Raw genomic sequence first — 15,442 nt, 5'->3', positions numbered from 1 at the left:
CTAATTGTGCTGGTCTATTTAATGCCCTTTGCAATTAATCGCTTGTAATTGCAGTATAGTCTGATAATTGAGAGATCTGTTTTTATACTAACTTCACCTTTCAGTTATTTTTTATCAGCTATTGTAACGTTTGAGCTAAAAAAAACTTCTTGTATAAGTTTGTTAGAATTGATTGGGCTTTGGCTAGTGCATTGAGTGTCAAAATGCCAACTAAAAATCTGTCTGATAAACGCATGTCCAAGTTAAAAAAATAATGGCAAGGAGCCTACAGTGAGCTGTGCATCCATTCTTTGCATCCAACGGTCCATTCTTTAAAATCTCTTGATTTCTTTGCACCCCATCTATGCTTGCAGAAAAAATGTGAGATTGTAGAATTGCTGAGTGTGTTGAGCTTAGAAAAGCTCTTAAGGTTGAAAGTATTTTGAAAAGAAATATCTCCTCCCGTGGGAGATGAGGAGCCTCCGTCACCAGAGTATAACACTGAAAACTAACAGGTGTTTGCTAGTTACACCTTTAAGTAGAACTTGCATGTATACAGTACTCTTGAAACTCCAGGACTTCTGACTCGTTTTGTGATATTTCTAGGAAGGCATGATGACCCCACGCTGCAGTTTGAGGCTGCCTGGTCTCTCACCAACGTTGCACCTTCTGTCAGATCTGGCATACAGCAGATAGTAGAGCACAGTGTGGTGCCAACCTTCATTGCCCTGCTGGCTGCACCAATGCCTAACATCATTGGACAGGCTGTCTGGGCTTCAGGCAACATTGCAGGTGAGGATACTTTGAACTTCATGGTATTTTCTGAATTCTAAAAGAATATGGCACTTGTACTCTAATGATTGGTGAAACTAGGATTCTAGTTTGCCAATATGTTCTTTCTTGCTTTTTAGGTTATAGTCCATCATATCAAGATATCCTGAATGACTGAGGTGTCATCCCTGCTCTGTTGGCACGACTCATGCCAGATGCTCCTGTGAGTTTCTTCTGGACACCCTACACCCATGGAGTTGCAAGTGTAAATGCATAATGTAATCCACAAAATAATTTTGCAGGAGAGATACCTTTTGCAATCTTGCATGGACCCAGTCAAACCTTTGTAGGAACAAATCCCTTCCCTGGTTTCAGTGCAGTCCAACAAATGGTCCCCTCCACAATCCAGGTGCTACCACCTTAGTAACAAATCCATCCTGTCTGATGCATGCTGGGCCATTTCGTACCTCGTTGAAGGACTCAATGAGCGGATTAATGTTGTCATCAAGACTGGATTTGAGGAACTGTGGTGGTACGTACTCAAGTGTTTTGATCTCTTTTGCTGTTGAAGCTGAACAGCTTAAGGGGAGTTTCTCCTATGCTCTAGACACCAGCCTTACCTTCGATTCAACAAGCAGCCATTGATGCAGGTGTGTATAATGCCTTACCCCATCTGGTGCTACACCCTAAGATCAGTGTTCAGAAGGAGGCAGCTTGGGCGATGTCCAACATTGCAGCTGGACCCTGCCATCAGATCCGACAGCTTGTGTGGATTATTGGCTCCTCTATTGGATCTAAGTAATGTATGTCATAACTGATGCTTTGTGTGCATGTTGAGTATCTTCTGCCCACGCAGTTGCCTATAAAATGTCCTGGCTTCTGCTTGATTGCTTGCTTCTCCTAAAGCTGGGCATAAAATGCGGCCAATTATGCAAGCAGACCCTCCTGGGGCTTCTTGAAATGTAGTTGCATTTCCAGTTGGCAGAAGTATAGCGTAACATGTTCTGTTAAATCTTTTGAGGTAATTATATGGAAAAGTGTTTAAGCAAATGGCTATACTGAACTTGGTCTTGTGCAATAATTTCTGACTGTTTCTAATGTTTGCAGTTTTATCATAATTTGACTCCGATAACTGCTAGCAGTCTTTGATTTTGCATCTTTTTACTAATTTGTAAATGCAGCTAATTTAGGTTCATAACTTGTCTACTTTGCAGACAAAATGGGCCAATGCAACCTCAAAGTCTACCCACTTTGTTGTGTTTGTTTGCCAAGGATGTATGTCACTTTGGGACACTCATTTTCTATCTCTTCAAACTGTTTTGCAGGGTGACTTCAAAACACAGCCAGTATGGGCAGTTACCAACTACTCAAGTGGTGGGACTGTGGACCAAGTTGTTTATCTGGTCAAGTGCAGTGCTTAAGAGGTAATCTTTAACTTGCTTCAAGTTAAAGACACTAAGCCTGTCCTGGTCACGGATGCCATAAATAACATGTTCTTGGTGAGTCCCCTATGTGGTTTCAAAGAGAATACATGCATGTAAAAACCCTACTGCAACTCCCAGTGCTTTGTGTTATGAGAGATGTGTTAAAATATTAACTGTGTGCATTCTGCAGGCTGCTGAGAAACGTGGGGAGGTTGATAAGCTTTGTTTGTTGTTGGAGGAAGTGGGAGCCTGGGAGGGCTGGATCAAATTGAGTTCCTTAAACCATGAGAACAATGGTGTTTATCACGTGGCTCAAGCTCTTACTGAGAAGTATTTCAGTGAGGTTGGTGTGTCAAGTGATTGTTAGGAGGCAGAGGTTTCTTGTCAAAACTTATTGTAATACTTTTGTATGCAAATGCACTTTGAACTTGCCAAACTTAAAATATTGATTTTATTATTATTATTTAAAAAGATTTATACAAGTATAAAAAGCTTCAACTGAATAAGTCTTCTCTCCAATATATTTTGGCCTGTTTCTTGTGTTCCGATTTCAGAGCAAAGTGGATGTTAAAATGTGTACAAAAGAATTTAACATGGCCATGCTTGCGCAGTCTAAGACTTGAAGATACCAGAGTAACCTTAATGTGATGAGACATCACAAATGGCCTGTTTGTTGATTTGTATTTTATTTTATTATATTTGTGACGTGTGGCCAAGTATGATGTCCCATACTTTTTTGGAATTTGTGCTCTGCATTTAGCCCATCCAAGTGCTCATGCACAGCAGTGAGTAGTGTAACAATAGCCATTTTTGCTGCTGCACCTGAGGAGCAGTTAGGGGTGCATTGCCTTGCTTATGGGTCTCACCTTAGTCGTGGTATTGAAGGTGGAAGAGAGTGCTATACATTAACTCCCTTTAAATTTTCCATTACTCAAGTTGTTACCTTATGGGTTTCATTCTGCGGAACATAAGAGATTTTAAAGAAGATAGTGAACCAAAGAGAATTAACCTCCATATTAAGTTAGAAATTGTGCACTTTTCGCACGTCCTGATTTTGCCGAGTTAGATGTGTTCCTAGGTCAACATATTTTGTTGACCCTGGAACAACATTTTACTCCAAAAATGTAATCTTGACCATATCCCTACACCTAAACCTAACCTTAACCACGAGTAATCCCTAAAATCAGAGGAAATTATACACGATTGACACTGACGTACAAGCACCAAACAGTGATGGGAAGCATAAACTTCACAAAATCTATAAACTTGTTTGTCAAATCTGATTGGTTAATCACAATGTTGTTCCAGGGTCAACAAAGATGTTCTGCTGCAGGTTCTGCTGCACTTTTCACCTTGACATCACAGTATGAAGTCTTACTCTGGATAAACAATTATTAATGAACGCAGCTTCAACAGCTATTTGCAATGACACAAAAACAAAAAGTGAAATGTAAAATCATCCATTTACTAGGACTGCACTCATTTTGGTTTGAATCAAAATATTGTAAGAGTAACTTGGTTCCTTGAGTAAAAGGTTGTTTTTTTTTTTTTTTTTTTTTTTTTTTAGAAACGCCCTCTAAACATGCCCTGTACAATAAATCTATTATCTTGGACAAACATGAAGAGCTTTCAGAATTTACATAACACATTCATGCTTCATTATGTATCAAATCTTAGAACCAGAGAAAAGGATTCCCACTTCTATTCAGAGTATGATAGTTCTCTTAAAGTCTCTTAATTTAATCATCCTCACTGTCAACATCCTTTTCCTTTTCATTTTTCTTTGGAGGAGCTACAGGTGGAAGATCTAGTCGGGCCCATGTCATTGGTTCTGCCTTCTTCAACACAATCTCAATTTTGGTAGCCATCATGTTCACCAAACTTCTACTTGCATCAATTACCTAAAATGAAAAGCAAAATGGACAAAAGTTTTATTATATATTTTATTATTATATATTATATTTTTTGTATTGTGGTGGTGAAGTTTTTGTTAAAACAATAAGCCTCAAAAAGCTGTGGTTTACACTGATTTTAAACAGCTATGTGGTGGTGTTAGGCATGACGCACATGGAACCCCCACCCCAAGATCTGGAACTATCCATTTCATAATAAAACTGTAATATTAAAATACATTCTCCTACCCAATTACATAAGCAGACATAACTTTGGGAGACCCATCTGAATTTTTTTTTCATATTTTTATTTTAACTTATATGCCACATATTGTATACACTTCAGCTTTAATGAAAGTTTTAAGTACTTTACAAGTCTATACTTACCCCCCACAAACTGATCTGTTGTTCAAATTCTTTCTCTCCTTCAAATATAATACGGATTTTGAGCTGCAAGAATAAAATACATTTTAAATTACCGCTATACAGAATCTTTCAAATAAATGGAAAATTATACAGTAAAATATTGAGCACCAGAATTAGTGGTAAAAAAAAAACAAAAATAAATTCACACCTATGAGACTATGTAATGTCAGCATAAAATCCACCAGAAGGGACCTTGGTGTCTTACCACAGTGCTGTTCCCCTCCACTAAGCTCAGCTCTGGTACTGAATTTTTGGAATAAATTGAAATGATGACTTGACTTCCTGTTTGATGCCAATCAAACCTGCATGGCACAACCTTCTTTCCCTGTGCAAACATAGAAAAAAGTCATCCTCCACTTAAAACGGGATTCACTTGTAAATGTATTTAACATTATGGCTTTCAACAAATTATTTGTTCATTTAGAACGGGGGCCTGCAAAAGGCCAGATGCTCTAAAGATAATTATTGGACCGGATGTGAAAAAAAAAAAACTAATTAAATTAATATATTGCTTTGGCTTTTAAATCTCATGGTAGACACTTACTGTATCTTTTTTCTTCCACTGATGCTTTCCTTGGGTACAGCCCTCCTGAGACAGAAATGTGTTAAAGTCTGAGGTTTTCCTCTTACAGCAGCTCCAATATTTCATCCTTTAATGAGGAAGGATAAAAAAAGAGGACTTAATTGCAGAGTCCACAGATTTATCAGAAATTTCTGCATTTAGACTTTTCTAGTAGTAATATTCAGTTTTGACCAGGCGCTAATTTACCCTTCGTGGAAGATAGGTACACCAGCATGATACAAACATGTCTCTTCATCACTGGCTGGTCCGCTAAATGTCTGAAAAATAGAATAATGAGAATCCAATGTTTATAATGGACTAAAGAGATTCAACGTGCCATGGTTTCTAATCGGGAAAGCAGGCAGAGAGAACCGTACCTTACTGCAGCCTCCATTCTTACAGGACGTCCCTATCTTAATTTCATCACTTTCCTCCTCTATAATACAAGAAAGAGAATAAAATGCATCAGAGTAACAGTCAAACACAGAAAGGTGGGGGAAAAGGACGGTTGGGATATTCTTACCCTTTATTTCCTGGTCATTTTCCTCAGTCAATTTAAGCTTTTCTAAAGCCTGTTTGAGCGAAGGAGAGATCTTCTGTTGTAGAATGGAGAAAGGCTCATCTGGACTACAAAGACAATTAAAAACGGCTGTTTTCAGTCATTTATCCTTAAGAGGTTGTACCATCAATGTGGGTTTTGGCTGGGTGAACTGTTAATGAGAAGAACTTGTTTTCTATAATAGATTTCATTTTGCATTACTTTCATCTCCTGAACATCTAAACTAAAGAGCCAGAAAATACAAATGGGAAGACCCTGTCTTCTTCAAGTGTGCTTTTACCTTGGTCGTTGAATAGACTCCAGAGGTTTTGGTGCTTGGGTGATGCACTCATTAAACTTTGGCTTCACATCATTCACGCTCTTGTCCACAGAGGACTTCACTTCTGGTTTAACAGGCTCAGATGGCTTCTCCTGATTATGAAGGCCTTTAGTGCAACCCTAAGAGATTCATAAACTGTTTTAAGACTCTTGCAACAAATCTGTCTACGAAAACGCTCATTTAGTCTCATCACAGATGACCACTCACAGCAATACTGAGGAAATCCGAAAAGTCGGTTGTTCGTCTCTTGCAGCAAGACCAACCCTGGGAAGCAATGTAAGACATGATTTAATGGGTTAAACTCTGAGCAACGTAACAATGGAACGGTTAAATTTCACATTAAGTAAACTGATCTTCTTGCATGTCCTCACCTTCAATGCATCATGAAACACTGGCACTCCAGGGTGGTATGTGCATGCATCTATGAATGAGAAGAGATTGATAGCGTGAAATGTGACGTCAAAAGTATATAGTCACATGTTAGTGTAGATTAAGTTTGCAACAACTGCAATCTGTAAACTACATAATACTTTTCGAAATCCAATCTAACGTTACTGATTAAGCATCATTTAAACGTTAAGGACCACCACTGTAGATGCCTCACTAAATTAATTTGCTAAAAGATATTTACATCAAATTAAAATATGGCTCGAGAGGCGGTCATGCTTTGTTAATTAATACATATATATCAATAAATGCTTTTAAAGACAAGAGGTTTTGTTTCAGATTTTATCCTGCTAACGTTACCTACCATAGCAATCCGGCTATCGTTTTGATTGTTAAGTCTTACCATCTGAATTCTTGTCGGGATCAAAACGTTGTCCACATCCCTTATTATAACACAGTACAGACATAATGTACGACAGAAATAAAACGAATATTGTACAACGTGGTCAAGAGGGGAAGGATCCGAAGACTTGACTAGCTTGCTGCTGCCTGCTGCTTCCCGTGGTGAGGTAGCTTCCGGGACCTTTCGTCAATTTCCGTGAATTGTCGTGCAGCTCCTCGGCTTCAATCGTGTATTTCCGGAATGTTTCGGATTTAGTTGAAATGATGGGATCAAAGAGTGAGAGATGGGATGCACCACCCAACGGAGTTGTGAATTAAAAAACACAGAGCCCTGTTCAATACTATTTCACGCCGTCAGATAAAATTACCCCCCCCCCCAAATAAAAAATAAATAATTATAATTATCATATTTTATTTTTATGTTGAAACAATCTTAATTGCGTTTTGAAAGGTATTCTAAATAACACCAGTATTGTTTTGCTCGCTCTGTTAAGCGTAAACACATTAATCTAATTGTCAAATGTTTGTATGAGATACGGTTTAGATCTTTTTGTTATATCGGACAGCAACAACACCCGGTTTCGTTTGCGCATTTATGGGATAACGTGCACTCGTGAGCGCGCATTAGGAGGCGCGAGCTCCGCTGATTACAGTCAACTGTGAGTGGCAGCGAGTCCTGTATGGCAAAGAAGTGAAGGATGTAGTTTCAGAGCGGACACTTGGATGTCTGCAGCGCAGGGATTTATTTCTCCCTAAGCCAGAGGTAAGAACACATTCACATATTTTGATGCACTAAATATCGGAGAACAAATGACTGCTCGGTCTCAGTAACAAATGTATTTTACTAGACTCCACAGCGTTGAAAGTTTCCTTTCATTACAATTGCATTTTAATGGATACTGCATTCATTGGAGAGAATCGGTGTAATGCCAAACTGTATGTTATGTGTAATTTAATCACATTTTCTTATGTTGCACTTTACTTATATATGATTTTTGCTCTTCGTTGCTGTTATCAATGTTGCAGTGAGATTAACTCACTTCTAACTCGCTTGTCAGTGTTTTATGAAAGGTAATTACTGAGTCCATTGAGAACAGGGTCATGTATTTATTTATTTTTTGACAATTTAATCCAAACCTATGGCTTCTTAATAAATAACTGCCTTACATGAGCAATAGGACATGTCTTTGAGAGATGAATGTCCCAAATTGAAATTGTTTCCTGCATATCTCTTTTTTGCAGGATAACTGGATGATGGCATGGCTATAAGGAGCCCTGGAAGGAGTATGAGGATCCATCTCACCAGTGTCTCCTTATTACTCCTCCACCTGCTTCCTTGTTTGGGGCAACTGATGGAGCCAGGGTCCTCCTCTTTTCAGTTTACTGACTCCATCTACAATGCCACCATTTATGAGAACTCTGCTGCTCGGACATTCATTAGGACTGAGATTAAAATGGGGATTCCTCTCTCTAAGTTGGGTCCTTTGGACATCAAATATTCCATTGAATCTGGAAACGACGAGGGGCTTTTTCAGGCTGAGAATTTTGTGTTGGGGGACTTTTGCTTTCTCCGCATATGGACTAATGGTGGGAGTGCAGCCATCCTAAACCGTGAAGTACAGAATAATTATACATTAATGGTGAAGGCTACCAGTAAAGGAGGGCTGGAGGCTTACGTGACAGTTAATGTGCAAATTATTGACATGAATGACCTTCGACCTTTGTTCTCTCCCACTTCCTATGCCACTGATATTTCAGAAAGTGCTCCACTGGGAGCAAGTGTGGCTCAGGTGACCGCCACTGATGCAGACATCGGCTCCAATGGCGAGTTTTACTATTTCTTTAGAGAAGACGTGGATGAGTTTGCAGTCCACCCAACCAGTGGGGTGGTATCACTCACAGCCAAACTAAATGCAGATATGAACAGCAGATTTGACCTTGAGATTTTAGCAGTGGATCGTGGAATGAAGGTTTATGGGAACAGTGGTATTAGCAGTACAGCCAAACTAGTGATCAGTGTTGTGCGTATCAATGAGTTTGCTCCAACGCTTACTGCAGTCACACGTTACCCTTTAATATCAGACAAAGAGCCAGTTTATGCCATTGTTACTGTGGAAGATTTGGACGAGGGACCCAATGGAGAAATTGAATGGGTTGCCATCATCGCAGGTGACCCACAGGAGCAGTTTGTCTTTGACCGAGCTCCACTTGGAAATGAGTACAAGCTGAAAATGTCTGAACCAGTCAATTGGGACAAATTTCCTTATGGTTGCAATCTCACTTTTCAAGCCAAAGACCGAGGAACACCACCAAGACTCTCCAACACTCAGTCTGTTCAGCTCTTGGTGGAAAAACCACAGTCTGTGCAGGTGAGTTTCGAAAAGAAGATTTACAAAAACTCAATTATTGAGATTGCACCACAAGGCACCATAATAGAGACTGTGAGGATATCTCCAGAACCACCCATCGTCAGCTATGCTCTAAGCCTGACCTCAGATTCAATTTATTTTATCATTAATCCATTCACTGGTGTCATATCATCAGCACAGCAGTTTACCACATTAAGCCAGGAGGTCTTTGATTTAGAGGTGATGGAGACCGTAAGTGGCATGACAGCAAAAGTGCAAATCACGGTTGAGGATGCTAATGACAACTACCCAGTGTTTACCAGCACATCTTACAAAGTCTCTATCAAGGAGAGTGTTCCCATTGGCACTATCATTCTTACTGTAACAGCGATGGATGATGATAAAGGTGATAATGGGTGCATAACATACAGCATAGCCAGCCTTCAGTCCCTTCCATTCATTATCAACCAAAATACAGGAGAACTGATGACATCCAAAGAACTAGATTTTGAATCGTCTTTGGAGACGTACGTGTTTGCCGTCCGAGCCTCAGACTGGGGATTGCCTTACAGACGAGAAGGTGAAGTCAATGTCACGGTACAAGTGTTAAACATTAATGACAACCAACCCCTTTTTGAGCGTGTGTCATGTAAAGGAACAATAGGACTTGATTTTCCTGTGGGCCAAACGATCATCATAATGTCTGCAATTGATATTGATGAGCTTGGGTTGGTTAAATATAAGATTCTGTCTGGAAATGAGCAAGATATCTTCACTCTTAACCCGGACTCGGGGATGTTGTCATTGAGAAGACCACTATCGGCAACGAGTGTGAAGAATGAACAATTCAACTTGAAAATAGCTGCATCAGATGGTGAGCTGCTCTCCGAACCTACCTTTGTAAATATATCATTGGTTAAAGGGAGAATGCCAGCAAGAAGTTTCAGTTGTCGAGACACAAAAGTTGCACAGAAGTTAGCTGAGAAACTTCTGAAAAGAGCCACTGCCATTAGCAAATCCAAACTGGAGGAAGGCTACACAGATCTATTTTCTGTCAACAGACAGACGCCTCAGTTTGAATCCTTTCCTTCAGACATTATAGTTCGTGAGGACATGCCCATGGGAACAAGTGTCCTTCAAGTGAACACAAATGATGATGACACAAGCTTTAATGGTCGCATTCTGCATGCCATATCAGATGGTAATGTTGACAGCTGCTTCAATATTGACATGGAAAGTGGCCTAATATATATCTATCAGCCACTTGACCGTGAACGATCAGATCGGTACCTCCTTAACATAACTATATATGACTTGGGCCTTCCACAGAGATCCAGCTGGAGATTGCTGACAGTTAACATTGATGATGTGAATGATAACAACCCAAAATTTTCCCTCGAGAGCTATACTGCCATTATACCAGAGAACGCAGCTATCGGCACGGAAGTGATCCAGGTCACAGCCTCAGATGAAGATCTCGGTCAGAACGGTGAAGTCTCATACACCTTGTTAACAAGCACCCACTTGTTTACTATTAACAGCGAGACTGGCTCAATTTATGTGTCTAGTCAGTTGGACAGGGAGTCCATCTCGGAATTCACCCTCACAATTCTGGCCAGGGATAAGGCAGAAAGAGGGAATCAGATGTTCTCAGAGACAACACTGAGAGTCTACCTTGAGGATGTAAATGACTGTGCCCCTATGTTTATTCCCAGGAGTTACAGTTGCCGTGTGTTGGAGGACCTTCCTATAGGTGCGGTAATAGCTTGGCTGCAAACGCAAGACCCTGACCTTGGATCTGGGGGCTGGGTGAGATACTCCCTGCCCAATGATTTCAATGGAACATTTAAGATCCATGCTGAAAGTGGTACCATTAAGGTGGCCAAAGACCTGGACTATGAGAAGCAACAATTTTACAATCTATCTGTGGTTGCAGAGGACTTGGGTTTCCCAGTCAAGCTTCGATCCGAGTCTTATCTTGAAGTGGAAGTCATTGATGTCAATGAGAACCTCAATGAGCCATATTTCTCAGAACTCGCAGTGAGGGGCACTGTGAAGGAAAACTCTCGGCATGGAACAAGTGTCCTGCAGGTGACTGCTCAAGATGATGAAAAGGGCAGAGATGGAGTTATCAGATACTCTATCAATGCTAGAAGTGGTCTTGGAAGGTTCTCAATTGATGAAGAAACAGGTATCTATAGTTTGATTCTTTATGTGCATTTTGGTTGTGCTATTCTTTGTAGATGCTCGCACAATAAAACAAAACCTGTGAAAATGGTTGTGAATTTATGTCGTAACATTTTACTGCAGTGTGCTGACTGAATGGTTTAAGGTCACAGTGATGTTATTTCTCTTGGCAATGAATTTGTGCTCTGAGTCTACAATTACCTGTGAAATTGCAGCCACTGGAAAAGACCACTGACCTAGAAAGGTAGGACTTGACCTCTGTGTGGTTTGAAACAGTGTTTTTCACAGTCTGTGATTTTTCTAAATCTGTGAGAGCTGGCATTTGCTGTGAGATCTGATATTTGGAATATTGAAGAAGAAAAAAATGCTTAGTTGATTAGTTACGGATTCTTGTGTGGTTCCAGCATCACTATTAATTACAACTAATGACTATTGATTAGAGAACTACAACAGGCAGTAGGATGTGACTGTGGTCCTCCATTCACATGTCAGCTAATTAGGCTGAGCTTGTTAATCAGGCCCCTGTTTAAAGTAAGCAAGTGGTGCATGCTTGTGCCAGAACCTCAAATGGGCATGGATTTTCCACAGAGAATTGAATGCCCTACCAGCAGCAACATACAAGTTGTAGGGAAACGGATACATGAGAACAAGTGTTGTCTTTCATCTTCAAAGTAAAACCTCTGGGACAAGTAGGGACAGTGTCATTGGCTCATGCCTACTACATATCCGCCTACCGAGATCCATTCAGGTCTCATATTGCATGGTGTGTTATGAGTCTTTGTCGTTGTCACTGGACTTTTGAAATGATTGAAAGTGGGCAGTTCATGCAGAAACTTCTAAACACGCAGAAATCAAAGCCACTTGATCTTGGTCCCCAGTTGAGATGTGTTGGGTTGAAGTTGTGTGTATGTAAAGTGATTCCTATATACAAAGTCTCATTGCTCAGATGCAAGAGTGAACTAAAAAAGCTGGTGGGATTTATGAAGGCCTTATCGGCAGAGAGCTCTGCTGCTTTGAGCAGGCATTGGTATTCCTGCCCACACTTTGGGAAATAAATCAGAGTGCACTCTCACTCAGACGCCTGTCGAGAAACAAGTTCAGCTCTAATTTGAGTTTTGGCTTCTTTTTCTCCAGAGTCAGGTTAAGTCCTTTATGTCAAAATCTCTGACACCTATGCAAAGGGCTGCTTGTGCTGAACATTCCCACACAATGCACAAGACGTTTGATGTTTTGCTTTTTGAAAGATAACATATTTTTGGAGCATATGGGACTCGAGGATCTTTACCACAAGCCCGCTTCCTCTTACAAACTTCTTGAACTTTGATTGTAATTCAGGGGAGATATCAAGGGTTTTCCTATTGATTCCTTCATGGCATACAGAGGAAACTTCTCTCAGACCATAACAAAGATGCAGATTTGGAGTAGAGTGAAAGAGACAGGGAAAAGATTTATGCTGAACGAGAAAAATGCCTTTTCAGCATGTTTAGGCACAATGCTTGTGAGCTCCTCCAAATCAAGACACCTGGTATAAAAAGAACTGCCCTTGATCTTGTTTGTAGACATGAAGGATGAGTTGATGGCTTAGTTCTGCTTGATTATGTTCTAAATTCAGCACAAACTATGAATATTTTATTGTTTACATCTTAAAATATGTACTACAATTTTTCTCAGGGAATTTGAAATTAAAATGGTGACACCATATGTTATGAATGTAATGAAATTGCATTATGAGTACCGTTTTACTTTCAGCAAAACATCAGCTATTAAACTAAATAGCATGCATGTCAATGTGACTTGCATTTGATATGGTTACTTTCTGTAATTTGCAAGTTCTTAGAGGATAATTGAGTCCTCTTTGTGATATTGCTAACCACAAAACACATAATCAACCTTTTAAGTCTGTTGCAGTTGAAGGACACGGCACTGATTTTTCTACTTTTTCTCTAGATCCATAAGCAGTCCTTGATGTTTATAATACACACCTGTTGGTTGACTTTCATGAATAATGATAAATGCTAAAAGCAATGGCTTGTAAAGCTAATTAAGCAGATGGATTTAGTGCTGCTTTCAATGACATGATCAGTGGTTTGAGATTCACAATCAGCTGAAAGCCAATTGCAGTGTGTAAAATAATTTGCATTGCTCTAGTCCATTTTGCGACAGCAAATTAGTTTCTTGTGTTCAAATGCTTTACAAAATCGGGCACTTAATGTAGATCTGCTTCTCTTTCATTTGAGGCCTCGTGTTTTGTAGAATTTCTTTCTCATGTATGATTTCAAAAAAAGTTCAAACATTTTTAACATCTTTACAAATTTCAAAGGTTGTTTACTCGGGGATATGTTATGTGGATTTAATAAGATTTCAGACTGAATTGCACCCCAGTTTACTCCTTTTGCAGTTAAATAAATAAATCATGTTTAAAAGCAGAAGAAATGGCTCATTAGTGAGCTATCATATATCAAATTCACTTTAACTGGAACTATCTAGATTAATTGGTATGCTTTTTATTTGACCCTCATTTTCGGTCTGAAAGGCTTCCATTTTTAGCTCAAAATGCTTATTTAAGTGCCAGGTTCAAACGTGTTGACTTTTGCTGATCTAATGACAACTGATCATAAAGAAACCTTTCAGCTTGATAACCTTCTTCAAATGGACCAATCTTATTTAGTGCCTATCTGAAAGTCTTCATGTCTTAACGTTATTTATGTCCTGAATTAAAGTTTTAATTTCTTTCTGCTGGGTTTTGATTAAATTAAAATTAAATTAAATTAAAAAATGTAAATTAAATTTATGCATTTAGCAGACGCTTTTATCCAAAGTGACTTACAGTGCATTCAGGCTATCAATTTTTACCTATCATGTGTTCCCGGGGAATTGAACCCCCAACCTTGCGCTTGATAGCGCAGTTCTCTACCAATTGAGCTACAGGAACACTAGTCAAAGGAAGACTGAAGAGTTAATAAGAAGTTTATTTTCATTGATAATATTTTTACATGTTTAGAATCTCTGGGACTTCAGACATGCAGTAATTGTATATATATATATATATATATATGTATATGTATGTATAATATGCTCTTTATATTTGATATGAACGACATTTTCACACAATTAGTTTTTAAATTTTTAATATTTGAATTTTTTTATAAAACTTTTTTTTTTTTTTTATAATACATTAGTGTTGATGTAATAACTTTTCTAAAAACAGTTTTTTTTTGTAATTTAGTATAAATAAAGTAAAAGTGAGATTGAATTGACACAAGAGCAGCTGGCAAATGACAGGTCTGAAACACAATCATGTAAAACACAATAAAACTGTTTATTGCGTTTTTAACTGGTTTGATAATGGATTGCTGCAGGGGTGACATTTTTGTAGGCCAAAACCCAGCAATGAGTAAACATTTTATCACTTCCAATTCCTGATAGGATTTTTGAATTGGTTTTTGGTTAAATGCCTGAAATAAGGTCTCTCACAAGCTCAAGATATTTTCACATTCTATTCCATGACTTCAAATACATTAGTAATACCCCTTGTGAGTTTTTTTGGCACACACTGACATAGTTTGGGTCATAGGTCATAGTTTGGGCATATTTTATGCAAATTACTAGCTGTGGGCAAGTGCTGCCTCATTATAATCTAGATTCATTAGAATGCGGGTTAGAGTAAGTTTATCTGCGCATACATCTGTTCTGAATCCATCTGAAATTTTGCATGAGAACATACACAAAATTATTAGTGAATGAGGCCAAAGTACTTTTTTTGTCTGCCTCGTATATATGTTTTGTGGCATCGCTCTCTGTTTAAACAGGTTGATTAAAAGTAAAATAAGGGGAAATGGTTTTGTTTTTCTTTGAAGGTGTGTATTGTGAATATAACAGATTTCCTCCAGGCAAAATGTACTGTCACACTGTGTTAGTTCACTGAGCAACAATTCAGTCAGCTTCAGATGTCCCTGTTTAGTTTTCACCCATATCCTTTGTGTGTTTGTCCTCTCCGGGGTCCTACTTCTCAGTGTTTTTAAGGTTTTAGTAAGAATCAGGGACCTGAATGCTGTGTGAGTTCTCCTCTTTTTCCCCAGCTTATGCTGGCTGTGAGAGTCGGAATCCCCTCGGCTGAATCACTTCACGGCCGGGTGGTTTTGTTCTTTGCCATGGTTGACTGATCAACACATCGCATTGCATGGCC

The 15,442-nt window shown here is 39.0% G+C and overlaps 2 protein-coding genes and 1 pseudogene across 2 annotated transcripts in view; 2 read left to right on the top strand and 1 right to left on the bottom strand.

Moving 5' to 3' along the window:
• The first annotated feature begins 450 nt into the window (after positions 1-450).
• On the top strand, positions 451-2,541 carry LOC132132352 (importin subunit alpha-5-like; annotated as a pseudogene).
• A 1,190-nt stretch (positions 2,542-3,731) lies between these two features.
• On the bottom strand, positions 3,732-6,916 carry LOC132132134 (cysteine and histidine-rich domain-containing protein 1). Its single transcript, XM_059544418.1, has 11 exons — positions 6,723-6,916; positions 6,304-6,353; positions 6,140-6,196; positions 5,894-6,051; positions 5,578-5,681; positions 5,432-5,490; positions 5,262-5,332; positions 5,037-5,142; positions 4,698-4,817; positions 4,454-4,516; positions 3,732-4,075 (listed from the first exon to the last, which is right to left on the bottom strand). Exons 1-11 carry the CDS (start codon positions 6,784-6,786, stop codon positions 3,914-3,916), a joined length of 1,014 nt encoding a protein of 337 aa, XP_059400401.1. The 5' UTR covers positions 6,787-6,916; the 3' UTR covers positions 3,732-3,913.
• Positions 6,917-7,980: 1,064 nt separating this feature from the next.
• Positions 7,981-15,442, top strand: part of LOC132132696 (protocadherin Fat 3-like) — a 65,857-nt gene continuing 58,395 nt past the window's right edge. The window contains exon 1 of the mRNA XM_059545179.1: positions 7,981-11,260. Coding sequence (XP_059401162.1) covers positions 7,981-11,260 — 3,280 coding nt within the window. The remainder of the gene's footprint in view (positions 11,261-15,442) is intronic.

Source organism: Carassius carassius, chromosome 49 (genome assembly GCF_963082965.1).
Source record: "Carassius carassius chromosome 49, fCarCar2.1, whole genome shotgun sequence".
NCBI lineage: Eukaryota > Metazoa > Chordata > Actinopteri > Cypriniformes > Cyprinidae > Carassius > Carassius carassius.
This window is presented reverse-complemented; position numbering and strand designations above follow the sequence as displayed.